At 39.9% G+C, this 16,949-nt stretch overlaps 1 protein-coding gene across 1 annotated transcript in view; it reads right to left on the bottom strand.

Annotated features, from left to right (window-relative positions):
- Nucleotides 1-16,949, bottom strand: part of Tp53bp2 (tumor protein p53 binding protein 2) — a 53,275-nt gene that overhangs the window by 22,296 nt on the left and 14,030 nt on the right. The window contains exons 2-5 of the mRNA XM_042681847.1: nt 8,530-8,677; nt 5,920-6,033; nt 2,218-2,300; nt 22-123 (exon numbers count right to left, since the gene is read on the bottom strand). Of these exons, the coding sequence (XP_042537781.1) occupies nt 22-123; nt 2,218-2,300; nt 5,920-6,033; nt 8,530-8,677 (447 nt within the window). The remainder of the gene's footprint in view (nt 1-21; nt 124-2,217; nt 2,301-5,919; nt 6,034-8,529; nt 8,678-16,949) is intronic.

Genomic DNA, 16,949 nt, shown 5'->3' with positions numbered 1-16,949 from the left:
TCTTTGAAAAGAAGATCTTACCTTAGTAGCCAGCATTTGTTGCTGGGCCTCAATCTGTTGCTGCTGGCGAGACGCCATTTCCTGGAGTTCCGCAAGAGTCATATCCATCCTAGGACTACTAACCTATAGATAAAATCACAAATCCAACTTACTATAAAATGATCACAGAGATTTTCTCAATGGTCTACTTGGTAGCTTCCTGGGGCTTGAACTCAGCCTTCTGAGTAGTTAGGGTTACAGGTCTAAGCCACCAGTGCCTGGCTCATAACGTTAATTTTTACATTAACATTCATTATGTTTACTTATTAAGAAATAAAACATACTAATATTTAAACACTGTTTTGTTGTCAATTTAAATTGAGTTGTTTCAATGAATAGGGATATAAACAATGATTTAGAATTATTCTGTTCTATAGGTAATTTATAGAAAGATTTAATTTATATAATATCGGATCATATTAAACACAGTACTAGGGTATTAGCAGCAAACTAGAAATCGAGTCATCGAAACATTATTTAAAAATATTTAAGTAGTAAAAAATTCAAGACATGGTGGATCATCAGGAGCAGAATGAGAAAGTATACTCTTTTAACATTTACTCAATATTGTTCTAGAGAGACAGTGCAGCAAAACAATACATAAGCAGAATTCTGAATGGCAAGGAAGAAACCAAGCTGTCTTTACTCAGAAACAACATACTCACCTATGAAAAAAAAATTCTATGAAATCTACAAGAAAAGCTATCCAAACTACTAAGTTACTTAACAAGATTGCTAGATTTTGTGTGTGTGTGTGTGTGTGTGTAAGTTACTTAACAAGATTGCTAGATTTTGTGTGTGTGTGTGTATCCAAACTACTAAGTTACTTAACAAGATTGCTAGATGTGTGTGTGTGTGTGTGTGTGTGTGTGTATGTGTGTGTGTGTGTGTGTGTGTTCCATATGCCTACAGAAATGGAACATTTTTAACCTCGTAATCTTTTTTTTGTCATTCATGGGGCTTGAACTCTGGGCTTGGGCACTGACCCTCAGCTTGTCAGCTCAAGGCAAGTGCTCTACCACTTGAGCCACAGTGCCACTTCCAAAAATGGAACATTTTTAAATAGAATTAAAATATGAAAGGCTTAGGGATAAATTTAATGTCTATGCAAGACCTGTGCACTGAAAATTTCAAAATACTGCTGAGAGAAAAAAACACCTAAATAAATGGAACAATAAAGCATGTTCTGAATGGAAAGTTCAAATTATCAAGGTGTAAATTCAACAGAATTCCAATTAGAATCCTAGCAAGCTTTCTTGTAAAAACTGATAAACCAAAATTCATAGAGAATGCAAAGCATCTAAAACAGCTAAAACCAAAGTATACAAACAGGAAAAATAGGAAAGTCTCCTGCCAGAATAGGAGCAAATGCTAATAATCTGGATTCTACCATAAAGTACAGACAGGAGAAATATGACTTAGCTAATCTCTAATGGTATTAGAAATTCTGAATTATGAAAGGAAACATTTTGATGGTTGCCAATGGCTCACACCTGTAATCTTAGCTACTCAGAAAACTAAAATATGAGGGTTGTGGTTCAAAGCTAGCCCAAACAAGAAAGCTTATGAGACTTATCTCCATAATCCCCCGAAAGTCAGAAATGTAGCTACGGCTCAAGTAGTAGTAGAATGTTAGCCTAAGGGAAAACAGCTCAACAGCAGTGCCCAGGCCCTGATTTCAAGCCCCACAACTGGCAAAAAAGAAAGAAAGGAAGACAAAAAAAGGAAAAGGTATGCTGAGAAACTTGCTTACCCAAACACCAAAAGCCCACATCTATAATCCTAGGTTCTCAGGAGGCTAACATTTGTGGATCAAGATTTGAAACCAGCTTAGCTAAGAAAGTCATGAGATTCTTATCTCCAATTAACCAGCAAAAAAACAGAAGTGGAGGTGTGACTCAAGTGGAGGTGTAACTTAGTCATGTGTGAAAAAGCCAGGCAAGAGCACAAAGTCCTGATTTCAAGCCCCAGTACCAACACGCGTGAGCTTACACACACAAAACTTAAGTTGATAATGCGACAGCAACAACTATTGATATGTTTCCATTTTTCTAAAAGTAATGATAGCAATAAATAAAATCACAAAAAAAAACTTACTTCCTCTAACTTGCTCAACACTTACAAAATTTAAAGGTTAAGAAGCAGGTTAAAGGACATGGATTTACAACGCCCACTTACGCCATTTTCCTTTCTTCGATGTTCACCAGTAACTTTTACTCCATTCCTCTTTAGATTTGGATCCTGAGATCTTGGTCCACTCACTATATACAAAGTTTAAAAACTATGTGTTAACATTTGAGTTGACAGATAACAGTATCAGTTCCTTTCAGAGTTCTGTTATTATAACTGTTTGATACTTAAAGTTGAATGAATAGTAGCCAGGCACAGTGAGTGGTGAGTGACTCACACCTTTATTCTTAGCTACACAGAAGAAGATCAGGAGGACTGTGATTCAAGGCCAGTCCAGGCAAAAAGTCTGAAATTCTACTTCAACCAATAAATAACTATGTGGTGGTACCTTCCTGTCATCACATATAGAGGGAAGCATAAATGGGAAGACTGCAATTCAGACTGAAGTGGGTTTTTTTTTTTTTCTAAAGTGTGGCTTAGTGGTAGAGTGCTTGCATAGTGCTCATAAAGCCCTGGATTTGATTCTTCAGTACTACATAAATAGAAAGAGCCGAAAGTGGCACTGTGGCTCAAGTAGAATGCTAACCTTGAGCAAAAGAAGCTCAAGGACAGTGCCCAGGCCCTGAGTCAAAGCCCTAGGACTGGCAAAAAAAAAAAAAAAAAAAAAAAAGTAATAAATAAATAAATAAAGCAAAAAGAGCTGGGGACATGGCTCAAGGGGTAGACAGGCCGCCTAGCCAACCAAGCTCAAAGCCTGAATTCAAACCATGGTTACTGCCAAAATACTAAAAATAATTAATTTTTTAAAAATTAAAAAAAATTATTGGCAGGCACTGGTGGCTCATGCCTGTAATCCTAGCTTACAAGAAGGCTGGGATCTGAGGATTGCAGTTCAAAGTCAGCTTGGACAAGAGTGTCCATAAAACTCTAATCTCCAATTAACCACAGAAAAACTGGAAGTGGCCACGCTGTGGCTCAAGTGGTAGAGTGCTAGCCCTGAGCTGAAGAGCACAGGGACAGTGCCCAGGCCCAGAGTTCAAGACCCATAACCAACAAAATAAATAAATTTTTAAAATAACATATACTTAAAATGCTAATAACTACCAAATTTAGGTCTCATAATTCAGTCCATTTTGGAAAATCAATTACATGAAACAGTGACTATTAGTAATAAGTGTGTGCCATCTTGCCAACTATTCAACTAGAAAAGCTTCCTAATTCACATAATGAAGGTGGGAAAATAAATGAAAATAATATACTTCTGACTATCGGTACCTTACAGCATCTACAGTTCTTGCTCCTAGTTCTTAGTAGTGAAACCAAAAATAGCATCATTGAAAGCATAGAAAATCACATCTGTACTCTGTGTTCATTGTCAGTGTACTACATAGGAATGAAGCAGTTGAAAATAGGACATTTATGTTTGGAATATTTTGTTTACTGGGGACAGTCTGTGGTAGTGTATTAGTATGCTGTGAAGTTCTTTCAACATAGTATTCTGCTTTTTTGGTTAAAAAGAACTTTCAAGTGAAAACTCAAGTGAATCTCTGTACCACCTAACACATCATAAAATGAAAAGTTTGCTGAGCACTAGTGGCTCATACCTGTAATCCTAGCAACTCAGGAGGCTGAGATCTGAGGATCATGGTTCAAAAGCCAGCCCAAGCAGGAAAGCCTGAGAGAATCTTATCTCTAATCAACTGTCAAAAAGCCAGAAGTGGACCTATGGCTCAAGTAGTAGAGTGTTAACCTTGAGCACAAAAGCTCAGGGACAGCACCCAGGCCCTGAGTTTAAGTCCCAGGACCAGCACAAAAGAAAAGATTCAAGTAATCTACACAACACTTCTGTAAACAAGAAAAAAGAGGAGGGGGAGGGGAGAACCTGTTCAACTTTAAGACTAATTATTTTCTTTGCTGCCCCCACAGAGCACTTTACTAGTTTCTCCTTAATGTATCAATTACAGAATGAGGGTAAAAGCAAGTACTTTAAAAAATAATTTCATACACATTGTGGGTCACAAGTCCTAGTTAGAAAAAGGACATGGTCAGAGTCTCCCAATCCAAAGCTGGTAAATTAACACCTTCCCAGAGCAGACTGAAGCAATCCTGCTGTATACCAATCTAAACACCATGTGGCACTGGTGCTTTGCAACAATGTGCAAACAGCTCTGTTATCTGAACATTATATTTCTCACATTACAGATACATTGAAACTGCCTATTGCACTTCAAGAGACTATTCAATAATTTACCCAGTACTGCACAGCAAGATCTTTGAATTACTAGATTATTACTTAGAAAAGGATATATGTAGTAATATAAACAAAGAATATAACAAAAATAAGATACAAATGCCAACAACTTAAACATAAAAGAGCTTAGGAAAAAATACATGCCTAGCAAGTAAGAGGACAGATACCAGATACTAAAAGTCAGGTAAGCCAGCCTGGCAGAGGTGATTCAGGTTCCACTCCTGGCTCTGCCTCTAGGTACGGCCTCTGACAAGTCACTTAACCCTAGCTATCAGGTCTGCTCTCCTTACAGAGGAAAAAAAAAAAAAAGGCCGGACTGAATTCTGGCTCCCTATTCTAAATTTCATCATTTCTAGTTGCCAGGTTAATATATATGGACCCTTGAGTTAGTATTAAAACTAAGATTTTATAATTTCTACTAATTAACATGTTTTACTAACAAGAAAAATGCAGTATGTTCCATTTTTATTTTAGCAATTCTAGCACTTTTAGAATTACATGGTAATCCTTCTAGCCATGGCTTTCCATGAGAAGGGCACGTCTTCATGGATCTCCAGGTGAAATTACTCTTTCCCTCACACTTTTGAGACCTCCAAGGTCACAGGATGGCCATGCCTTCAAGTCTAGTGCTTCTTCTAGCCCACAACTCTCTATTCTATGTATGACTCTACCCCTTCCTTACATCCAAAAACTCGGGTCATAACCATCAGTCATTAGTTGTGATTGCATGATTCCATTACTCTCTCAAGGTACAAGTCCTGTCTTCTTCTGGATGACTTTGCCACCAAAAGCTAGCCTCTCAGTTCCATAGCTGAGTGGTCTCCATGCTGAGGCAGGCTCATTTTTAAGGTGACCTAGAAACACCTGGCCTCTGAAAGTTCAAATTCCAAATGTTCTGCTTTTCACCACAATTTATTTTCCAGCTACTTACCTCATTCATTTCTTCTCTTGCTATACCTGTTTATTAATCCGAGTGATGCTTGTGGTCTCTGAACTGTCCTCTTGGCCCTCAGCCCCCTCAGGAGGAGATTCATGACTCTGGTCTTCATGTTTCCCACTCAGATTAGATGTTCCCTTGCTAGTGCTTTCTCCCCTGCACCAACTTCCCAGTGGGTTTGTTGGGCAAGACAGTCTAACTATTATCTCTCACAATCTCCCTGGACAAGCAGAGCACTAGTGCAGAAAAACTACACATGGCTCAAATCTCTCATCTCAGCTGGCCCCGAAGCTTGCAGCAACCTGGCTTCCCCAGTAAGCACACTCTCTTCTCAACAGCAACTGTCTCAACCTGCCAGCCTATCTCTATTACCACCACCCCATATGACCACCTCTACTAATGTACCTGTTCCACTGGTTCAACTTCCTAACCTCTCCATCTTAAAGCTCTAGGCTCTTCCCCAGGCATCACATGTCCGTGTCCCCCTCCCCACCCACCCCCTCCCCTGGCAACTTCTAATGTACAAAGCTCAACTATGAATCATTCAGAGAATATTACGTACCAGTGTCCCTAATAGGAGGGCACTCGTGACGAAGGAAGAAACGAACTTCATTTCTCTGACTTCCAAGTCGCTGAAGAACATCAAACATTCTCTCATTATCATCAACTGGACGTTCTGAAAGAATTGATTGAGAAATCATATTATCAGTAGGTAAAAGGAAGAGAACATATTTGCCACCTATCCTTGATGTAAATTATGGATGCATGAGGTATTTGGCATCATAGAAAATCGTTTTTTCCATTAAAAGAACTCAGAAGAAGCAGAAGGGTCACAGATTTCCCACACTTAACAATCACTGTCATGCCAAAGTGGAGTACTAGAAAGAGATTCAGATCTAGGCCAGCAGTCAAGAGCTCAAGAGTCTAATCTGGAAGGCTGCTCACTCACTGTAAGCAAGCTGTTTAACTTTTGCAATGTATTAGATCACAGGGTCTCCTTGTGAAAGCAACTTTCTAACTAGACTATTATTTTTTAATTATAGTCTTTGATATAGGCTATTTCTAAACTATAATTTTGTAGATATTACAAGTTTAAACTTTCCATTTCCTAACAAAAGGCTGTTTATTGCAATGAAAATATATATATGGCTCTCCTGCAGCAAGATTACCAGTTTTTTCAGTACTTATCTAGAGACAAAAAGAAGGGCACAAGTAAATGCTCCACACTAAAAGGGAGTTTTAGGAGAAACAATGTACACTGAGTTCTCAGAAAAGAACACAGAAAAAATCTTTCACCCTCAGGAAAGGAAGCTGGGTGTAAAACCAAACATCCTCATTGAGAAAGCAAGTGCTTAAAGAAACTACAAACTACCAAAGAAACTACAACATGTCGATTGAATTACACTTAATCAGCCATCAAAGACATGATTTCAGTACCTCAAATAAACAAGGGCACAGAGAATGTGGCAGCCAAGCCTTTGGCAGATAATTCTGAGAATTAACTCTGAGCTTAATCTGGTTGTTTGGAATAAACAACTTGTAGTTCTAGTTCTGGCTCTGCTTCCAGTACGTAAAGTACTGGAAAGTACGTAAAGTACTTTTTAGAGAGGTTTTTCTGCTCTAAAAAGCATACAAATGTAAGATTCTCTCCAAAAGGAGAACACTCATATCTGAGGAAATTCTCTTAGTAGGAATGCCCCAAACACAAACACTGTACTCAAAACACAAGAAGTAGATACGTCCTTCCTGATAGCTCAAGCCTATACTGCAAACTACTCAGGAGGCTGTTATGTGAGGACGAAGGTTGAAAGCCAGCCCCGGCAGGAAAAGCCATTTATTTCCAAGTAAGCATCAAAAAAGATAAAAATGCACAAGTGGTAGAGCACTAGTCTTGAGCAAAAAAACCTCAGGGGGCTAGGAAGGTTTCTCAGTGGTAGAATGCTTGCCTTGCATGCATGAGGCCCTGGGTTTGATTCCTCAGTACCACATAAGCAGAAAAAGCCGGAAGTGACGCTGTGGTTCAAGTGGTAGAGGGCTAGCCTTGAGCTGAAGAGCTGAGGGACAGCGCCCAGGCCCAGAGTTCAGGCTCCACAACTGACCAAAAAAAAAAACAAAAACCTCAGGGACAGAGCCCAAGTCCTAAGCCCCAGAACTGCACACACACACACAAAAGACAAGAAGTAAAGTAGGCCAGGGGTTAGGGATGGAGAACTGAAATCTCCAGGACTCTTAAGAATTTACAATCTAAGGCAGAGTTTTAGACTTCCCTATATATGGAAGCGAAGCGGCTGAAGAGTTTTAATAGCAGGAACTGTATTATCCAGTTCTCATTGTAAGAGATGACTGGGCTTCATTACACACCAATAGTCTATTTGACTCTTACATAAAGGGAAAAAATAATTCAGAGAGTGCAGAAGACCTTCTAGAACATCCAACTGTGGGAAAGTCAACTAAAGACAAATAAAACTTCCTACCCTGCCTGGTAAGAAGTGAGGGTTCAGCTAAAATTAGATGCCATGAATGGAGCAATCTCATTAACACAGTGTATACCTTGCTCTGCAGACATTCTGGCACCTTCAGAGAAGGAAAAGGAAACAGTGGCAGTTGACCCAGCTGTGCAGGAATAAGGCAGAAATGATGGAAACTGCTCCCACCTCTACAAACCCCACTGGGGCCCAAAGGAAGCAGGCCACCCCATTTTAGAGCTCCAAAGAGCTATTGTAAAGAATCTCTTCAAGGCTTCTGATACTGCCTGTGACAGCACCACCACCTCTGCCCCTCTCCCACCTCTGTTCCTCAACAATGACAGCTGTCCCTAAAAAACTATAAATAAATTAAAAAAAAAATGAGAGGCCAAGATGATCAGGATCCCTCAAACTTCTAAGAACACCTAAATATACAAAAACTACTTTGAAGCACTATACATTTGACTGTAAGACACACGGGGTACACCGGCCACCTATCCTGACCTTCTGTTAACTTAATAGTGCTCGGCTTCATTTCACTGCAGAAAAAGGAATCAGCAAAGAGAGAGCCCTGTCACGAAAGTTGGGTGAAAGCATTGTCTCCTGATGGGCACGTTTCTCTGTGGGTCACCAGGAGTACCCACTGCCACTCCTAGAACCCCAAAATAACAGTCAATAGAAGTGAAGTACAAAGCCAGGTAGCATACCGGAGCCACACCATACTTCAGCCAAATGACAGTCACTCTCGCCGGGCTCTTTGCACAGGTCTACCACATCTCTGCAGATTGTCTCAGGAGTCACGGGAACTTCTGTGAAGTGCTGCTCATTGTTACTGAGGTACACAGTCAGAAACATCTGGAAACAACAAGAGACATGTTAGTCACTAGTCCTGTCTGTTGGGCAGTACTCCCCCCTCCCCTCAACCCCTTTTTTTAAGTCACCTCACTTGGAAGTTCAAAAGTACAACACAACAGCCTGGCTGCCTCAGGCTGAAGTGGAGTGGGGATCCTTGTTTATCCATAGGCACTGCCTGTGGAAACTCTGAGAATCCTATAGTTCAGTCAAAACAGTTCATGCAGAAGGTCAAATCTTTTTCTGCCAGTTTTATTTTTATGCTATTTATCTACCAAGTAGCAAAAATGTCAGAACCATACCTCAAACCAGTCAATCCCTCAGGGTTGAATAGATAAAAGATACCTAAAAATATGGTATGTACTGCTTATATGCAGGGATGGGAAACTGGAGACCTATCTTAGAGAAAAATTTAATTTTAGTTATATATATATATATATATATATAAACCTACCTTACTAGCATGAATTAAATAATAAGCATAAATAATAGCTAATATACTAAAACTTACCTAACCTTGCATATAAACATTTAAGCTAATAGATATAATAGATAATTAACCAAAAATCTTTCTCCTAGTGAAATTAGATTGTGTGTGTGTGTTACTCCTAGTGAAATTTGTGTGTGTGTGTGTGTGTGAGAGAGAGAGAGAGAGAGAGAGAGAGAAATTAGACTGGTTCTAATTAGACTGGTTCTAACTAAAGAATTCCTTTTTTTTCAAAATCTATTAAATTACAAAAAATGGGTTTTGTTAAATCCCAATGCTGAAGAAACTAAGTGAAATAGCAAACCAATTTCTGACAGTGATTCATCAAGTCAGTAAATTCCTGTGTTCATTTACAAGTACCTACTCCAGGCAAATCAATGATACCAGTATAGGATATTTTAAAAAGAGCTATCCTACTATGAGAATTTATCATGTAAAAACAATTCTAAAAGAAAGAGCATAGGCTACAACAGGCCCGAACACGGTATTAAGGAATAATGTAGCTCATAACTACCCAGGAGGCTGAAATCTGAGAACCATGGTTCAGAAGGACTCTTAGCTCCAATTAACCAGAAAAAAAGCCAGAACCAGAAGATGTGACTCAAGTGGTAGAATGTCAATGGCTGAGTGAAAAAGCCAAGTGAGAGCCTAAGTTCCTGAGTTCGAGCCTCAGTACTGGCCACATACATATACAAAAATAAACTCAATTGTAACCTTCTGTGCATCACCTTTTATAATAACAATTTTTAAAAATTTAAAGAAACTATTAAGACTATTCTAAAAGTTTGGGGTTTAGAACCACAAAAAAGCCAAGTGAGCAGGACACAATGTGGCAGCAGTCACGAGTTATGCCAATAATCACTCAACGTTTTCTGCCAGCTTCAACTTCCTCTACTACTCTAGAACGGAGAAAACTGCAACAGGCTCTTCTTTGTGAAACAGCAGTATAGTACCTCAGTAGAGATGATGGTGAAAACTGGGGGCGGGGGGGAGCCCCCCAGGTCATAAGATTTGGCCAGAGTCAAAGGAGACATGCCAACACAGAGAGCAGCAGTGTGGGCTCCAGGGTTCCTCCACATATAATCATGTTTCCTTAAGGTAGTTCAAGCCTCCACTTTCTGCCAACAACTCTCCTAACTCAAGTAAACATCTACACATATATACATACAAGGTAACCAGAAAAATTAAGAGGAAATACTGTAAAAACCATAAGGCATATAAAAGGGGGGAAAGCTGTAGAATTTCCCAGTATAAGCAAAGAAACCTTCCCACAAATGATCTCAGGTTTTTCACATTCTGATAAGTGGTACAGCATAAAGATCTACAGTTCTAAAGCTTCAAATTTAGCCAACAGGGAAGCACTTAAACTGACAATGGAAAAATCACAAAACCTTGACAACATCACTTGAAAAAAATAAAGATTAACCAAGGTTGCAGAATTCCACCCAGTTGCTGCCGTGGCCAAAATACATAGTACAGTTAATGATGGAAACAAATTCTTTACACTTTTGTATTAAGAAGTACTTTGCCAGACTCCCCACTAGCACCAAAACTTTCTCTGAAGTTTATCACTTCAAAAATAGTAATTTCCTTGTCAATGAGATTGAAGGTATTTATTAAGTTACAGAAATACTGGCTATCCAGTATATACACTAACCTGTGCTATATCACAAATACAAAGCTATTATGTAACCTAGCAGCACTGTACCTTAGCATACATCATTTTGCAGTGTACTTTCACCCTCTCTCAAACTTACATCAACTCTCAGACAAACAGAGCAGGCATTCTTTGATCATTATAAACAAAAAAAAAAAAAAAAGACTTGAGAAGTGATCTACCTGGCTGCTGAAGTGAGAAGGTCAGGGTACAATTTTGTTTTTCTTATCTGTCATCTCCTCATGAAACTGTCCCTTCTAGCAAGAAAAATCTTAGGAAGTATCCTACTTAACCACAGTCACCCAAGTTTGTTGGTTTGTTTTAATACAGACCTAGTCTTTTACATTCTGAAAAACTAACAGCTTTATTTACTTAAAAGCCTAGCTACAAGTCAGAATGATGAGCTGTGGTCCTACCAAGGAATCCCTTCCCAAGGGGAAGGCACTGGTCTGTGCCAGGCAAGGGTGTGAGCGGACTCCATTTCTTCTTCTACGTATGAAGATCAGTTCTGAAGTGGTTTTAGTCATTATTCTCAAACCTTTGGTGCCCAGCCAGCAATGTGACATTTCCCAGGCAGATCTGATTTGAATGCTAGATCCACTTTTTTTTTTTTTTTTGGTCGGTTGTAGGGCCTGAACTCTGGGCCTGGGCACCATCCCTGAGCTCTTCAGCTCAAGGTTAGCACTCTACCACTTGAGTCACAGCGCCACTTCAGGCTTTTTCTGCTTATGTGATGCTGAGGAATCAAACCCAGGGCCTCATGCATGCAAGGCAAGTACTCTACCACTGAACCACCTTCCCAGCCCAGATCCATGCATATTTAAGACTGCCCTAGGGAAACAAGGACACCTCTCTAAAACTCAGCCTCCTCATCTTCAAATGAAAGTCTGCAAATTCCCTAAATGTTTAATAGGTGTCCACGTAGGACACTGACAAGGTCCCAGGTATCTGCCGGGACACACACTTGGCCCATTCCCTTTACCATCCCTCACACTGCTTCCCCCACATCCTCGGCTATACTAGTATTCCCCTCACTACCAGCAAACATACCAGGCAGGGTCCCACATCAGGCTTTGCACTTGTCATTCCTGTTTGGAATGCTCTTCCCCATAGGGCAGCAGAGCTGACTGCATTTCCTCATGTTTTCATGCAATTGTCACCCTCTCATTTAGGTCTTCCAGCCCCACCCCTACACACTACTCCCAGCTTTGTTTCCACTACTTGAGATATAACAGACATAGGGGAGAATTATTTGGACTCTGCTCCCAGAATATGAATGTCATAGTCTTTGTCTCTACACAAAGGTGTTTGTCTTAGTTTAGGGTTTTATCAGCCCAAAGGGAAATAAGCACGTGTGTTATACATCCTGTGCATGCTACTGCATTTTACAGATGGAAACACTGAAGTGCAGAGAGATGAAAGTGACTTGCCCAGTCACACAGATAATTAAATGGCAAAATGAAAGAAGTCTGAAACCCAAGCCAGGTTTCCTCCATAGCCCGAGCTTTCAACCCCTGTTATCTTCCAGCGCCTTCATTAGCAGCACATGAGGATGGGGCTCTCCTGAATGTGGACCACCTTCTGTCACTGCCTCTAGGTCTGCCTTTTACAGTGATGTCTTTGCCCACATCTTAACTCTGATTGTTTCATGGTAAATTTTCATTTAGGTTTTGCTAGATGGTCTTGCCCGGAGCATACAAACTCGATATATTCTGATCCAAGTGGATTCTCTCATTTCTTCAGTTCACTGAGTCATGTTACTTTTGTCTCAATATTCTTTCTATTCGGTCAACAGTTAGACACTATCTGCAATATGGCCTGAGTTTGTGTGTACAAATAATCTTTCCTCAATAGCTAACACTGAATGCACACAGTGCAAAATTCAGAGAGAGAGGAGAGGGGCACAGGAATTCCATAGGAAGCACCTAGGAACCAATAGCCCAGGCTGGTTCCTTCTTCCATTCTCCTACTCTCTACCTCCTGCCCCACTGGAGAAGCCAAGTATCAAGAGAGCCTATAGAAGTTGTCCTCCTGGCCACGAGGCAAGGCACAGGAAAGGAGAGGGGGAACCCAAGTTCCTAGCACAGGAGCCTTCTGTCTGTACTATGCAGAAGGCTCCAGTGCAACAAGCAACCACCTACACAAAGTAGACACATAAGCCTAGCTCTGGGAAATAAACACACCAAACTGAAGGAACAAATAGAAAAGCTGCCACGCAAGAATAAGGTGTCACTGCAGAGGGAACAAGAGGGAAGACTATGGAAAATTAGTTCAATGAGGCAAGTAAGAAGCCACATCTTTATGGGCCAGAGATTCTAAAACTTTGACAAGGACAGAGGGTTGTTGAGATGATTGCTGGCCCCATCCTGGGAGTTTCTGATTCAATGGATCTGGGAAGGGGACTGGGGATTCTCCTTATCTAATAAGCTCTCAGACGGAGTGGACACAGTCCAGAAACCACACAGAGAACCACTATCTAAGACCATTAACAAGGAATTCAGATGATATGTTATGACACACTGGAGGCAAATCATTTAGAGACAATGTAGATTAGTAGAAACCATGGGCTTGGAGAAAGGAGGAGCTTGAGGAGTGACTGCCAGTGAACATAAGGCTGCTCTGTAGAGTGACAAATACTGAATCAGGGATGGTTGCACAAACCTGTGAATACACTAAAAGCACTGCACACTTCAGACTGGTCAATTTTAGTTATGGTATGTGAATTCTCAATTTAGAAAAGAAATCATGGGGAGGTTTGAATTGTAAAGTGATTTATGTCATTACACACACACACACACACACACACACACACACACACACACACACACACACAGGCTGTTTTACATGAAGAGACTACAGGAGAAGTAAGGAAGACCAGTCAAGAAATACATACAGCACATATGAGCTAATGTAGTAACACAGACTGTAGGCAGAATGAAGATGGTGAAAAATGGCTAGATCTGAGTCATACTCTGCAAGCAGAGCCAAGAAGGCTCAATGAAGAGGTAGGATGTAAGATATGAAAGTGGACAGATATTAGAAATGAATCTTGATTTGTTGCCAATTTACTGAGATGAAGGAGGAGGAACAGGCTGGAAAAGGGCCCAAATACAAGGACATGTCACATTTGAGATACCTCCCAGACATTACGTAGAGGTCCTAAGACTGGATGAGAGCAGCTAGTGGCAGAAAAGAAAGCTCATTTTTATGCCTTGAGCAAGTCAAACACCCAGAAGAAGTCCCGTAGAGACAAAGATTCATCACTATCACAAGGAAGAAAGGGGGGAAAAAAGAAAGAAAGAAAGGAAAGGAAGGCAGGTGCATGGGGAGGGGGCAGGGAAGAGGAAGAAAAAGAGAGAGTAAAGCCAGCCAGCCTTGGGAAGTGTAATACACCAGAAACCAAGCAAAGAAAGAGTTTCAGGAAGGAAGATAGGATCAACTGAGTCAATGAGACTTAGAGTTCTAAGAAATGAGGGCTGAGTCATAGCATCTGAAAAGATGCTGTTGACTGCCTTACACAGGGCCTGGCTGGAACAAGCTAGAGAACCTGAGGAAAGAAAGGAGCATAGATAATCAGTACCGATAACTCTTCTGAGGTGTTGTGCTTTAACACAGGTAGACAACTTGGAGCTATACGTGAAGGAGATGTTTAGTGAAGGCGGGGCTTTGTTATCATAAAATGGAATAAGCCCCTGTTCTCATCCATAGGTGAAAGGATAAAGAAAATGTGCTCTGTACACAATGGGATTTTATTCAGGCATGAAAAAGAATGGAAAGTACATCATCTGCAGGAAAATGGATCATGCTAAGTGAAACAAGCCAGATTCAATAAATCATTGTGTATTTTCCCTTATATGTAGACTCTAGATTAAAGAGAGAGTATTGGGGGAGAATAATGGACGAGGGGCCACTGATCAAGATGCATTGTGCTCATAAACTGACATGATGAACTGAAACCCCTTTGTACAACTACAGATAATTTTTTTAAAGTCAGGAAAGTATAGGGGGGACTATTTGAGAAGATTAGCAGAGAAGGGGAGAAGAACAAAAGAGTAATGAGGGGTAAATATGATCAAGGTATATAATATATGTATGAAAATGGCATAGTGAAACATTACTTTTTACAATTCATATATGCTAATAAAAAATTTTAAAAATGCTTTCAAGAAAAACATAGGTATCTTAAAAGTCTACTACATTAAAATGGAATAAAAGTTACTTCCAAGAACAAGATAATGGCAGAAGCTACAGCATGGCTAAACCTTGAAAACATTACAAGTGGAGCCAAGTGCCAGTGGCTCACGGCTGTAATCCTAGCTACTCACGAGGCTGAGATATGAGGATTATGGTTCAAAGCCAGCCCGGTCAGGAAAAGGTCCCTGAGACTCTTATCTCCAATAAACCACCAGAAAATCAGAAGTGGCGCTGTGGCTCAAGTGGTAGAGCGCTCACCTTGAGCTGAAGAGCTGAGGGACAGTGCCCAGGCCCAGAGTTCAAGCCCCATGACCAACCACAAAAAAAAAAAATTACAAGTGGTAGAAGTTAGACACAAAACCATATAGCTCATGACTCATCCATATAAAATGTTCAAATTATGTAAATCTATGGAGAAAAATAAATAAACTAATGGTTTTTAGGAGCTAGGGACAGAGGGAGGGAGGGATGGGGAGTGATTAACCTTTAGGAATTAATGGTAATGGTTTACACAGCCCTGTGAATATATTAGAAACCAATTAATTGTAATTTTTTGTTTGGGGAGGGAGGGTTGGCACCAGGACATGATCTCAAGGGCTATCACTTGAGACACACTAACAGCCGTGCTTTTTGCTAGTTAACTGGACAAGGCAGACTTTTCTGCCCAGGCTGGCATTGAATTGAGATCCTCGAGATCTCAAGCTCCTGATTTGTAAGGATTACAGTCCTGAAGTACCAGTACCCAACTGAACTGTACACTGTCTCTAACACAATTTTCTTAAATGGAGCTCACTGCATGCTGTTTATGCAAAATATAAAAATATCCTGAGGAAAAAATTTACTCACAGAACAGCTGGAGAATAGTTTAGTATTAAAGTATATGAAATTGCACATATAATAAAAATTTGAACAAGAAAAAGATTAATGTGACCAGAAGTAGATTGAGGTTTTGGTAATGAGGCATAAACTAATGGAAAACATAAGGAAACAATTCTTTAAACTACGTAGTACTTCCAAAATACCATCTTCATAATTTTTTCAAACCATCTATTAGTTGTACGAGGGGGCAAGGATGGTAGTGCATTGTGACATTTCCATATATACAATGTACGTATGGCTTCTTTCCCGCATGGAAGCAAGCAAAATGGTGTTTCCTAGAGCTAAATCCTCTGGGAACCTGTGGCGAGAAACTGACTTTCACTGACTCAAGCCATAGATGGGTTTCTGAGAATCTTTGATGTAAATTATTTCCATCAAGAGTCTACATCAGCATTTTCAGGCACACTCATGTCTTAGAACAATACACCACTGGGCTCTGGGAAATGTTCTCAATGTGTATAGGTCAGGTAGCAACAAGAAAGATGCTTCTGTTCCCTTGCTGGCAGATGTGGATGACAGATAGCTAAGCTCCTCTGTGTGGCCACGTAACACTGTTAGCTTCTTTTCAAATCATAAGCAACACTTTTTACAGTGTGAGCTGCATGGAAAAGAGATTAAACAAGCAAGCATTTTTAAGAGATAAAAGAGCACTCAAGACAACACAAATAAATGCACTGGAAAATATAAATTAAAATGAAGTACCATGTATAGCTATAAAAAAGTCTTCAATTAAAAATAGAACCCCACACAGGTGAAGTAGAAGTGAAGTGATTCACTCAAAGACACAATGATGGTATTATCAACTGTTAAAATCACATTTGGAAAAGTAAAGTCTTTGTGACCTTATTCCCGGAATTTATCCCCAAGAACTGAAAGAAAAGCATTTCATGCTTGGAGATTTATTGTTTCATCTGTAAACAATAAAATGGAAAACTAAATATCCACCATCATGAAATTGTTTAAATTAAAATACATATGTTAGAAAAACTATGTCAAGATACTAATTACCATTTAAGTTAACAGAGTGTTAGAAAAATGTTAAGCTAATGTTATAAAAT

The sequence above is a fragment of the Dipodomys spectabilis genome, unplaced genomic scaffold (assembly GCF_019054845.1).
Source record: "Dipodomys spectabilis isolate Male_0828 unplaced genomic scaffold, ASM1905484v1 ptg000069l, whole genome shotgun sequence".
Taxonomy (NCBI): Eukaryota; Metazoa; Chordata; class Mammalia; order Rodentia; family Heteromyidae; genus Dipodomys; species Dipodomys spectabilis.
Note: the sequence above shows the minus strand (reverse complement) of the source record. Positions and strands in the feature narration are given on the sequence as shown.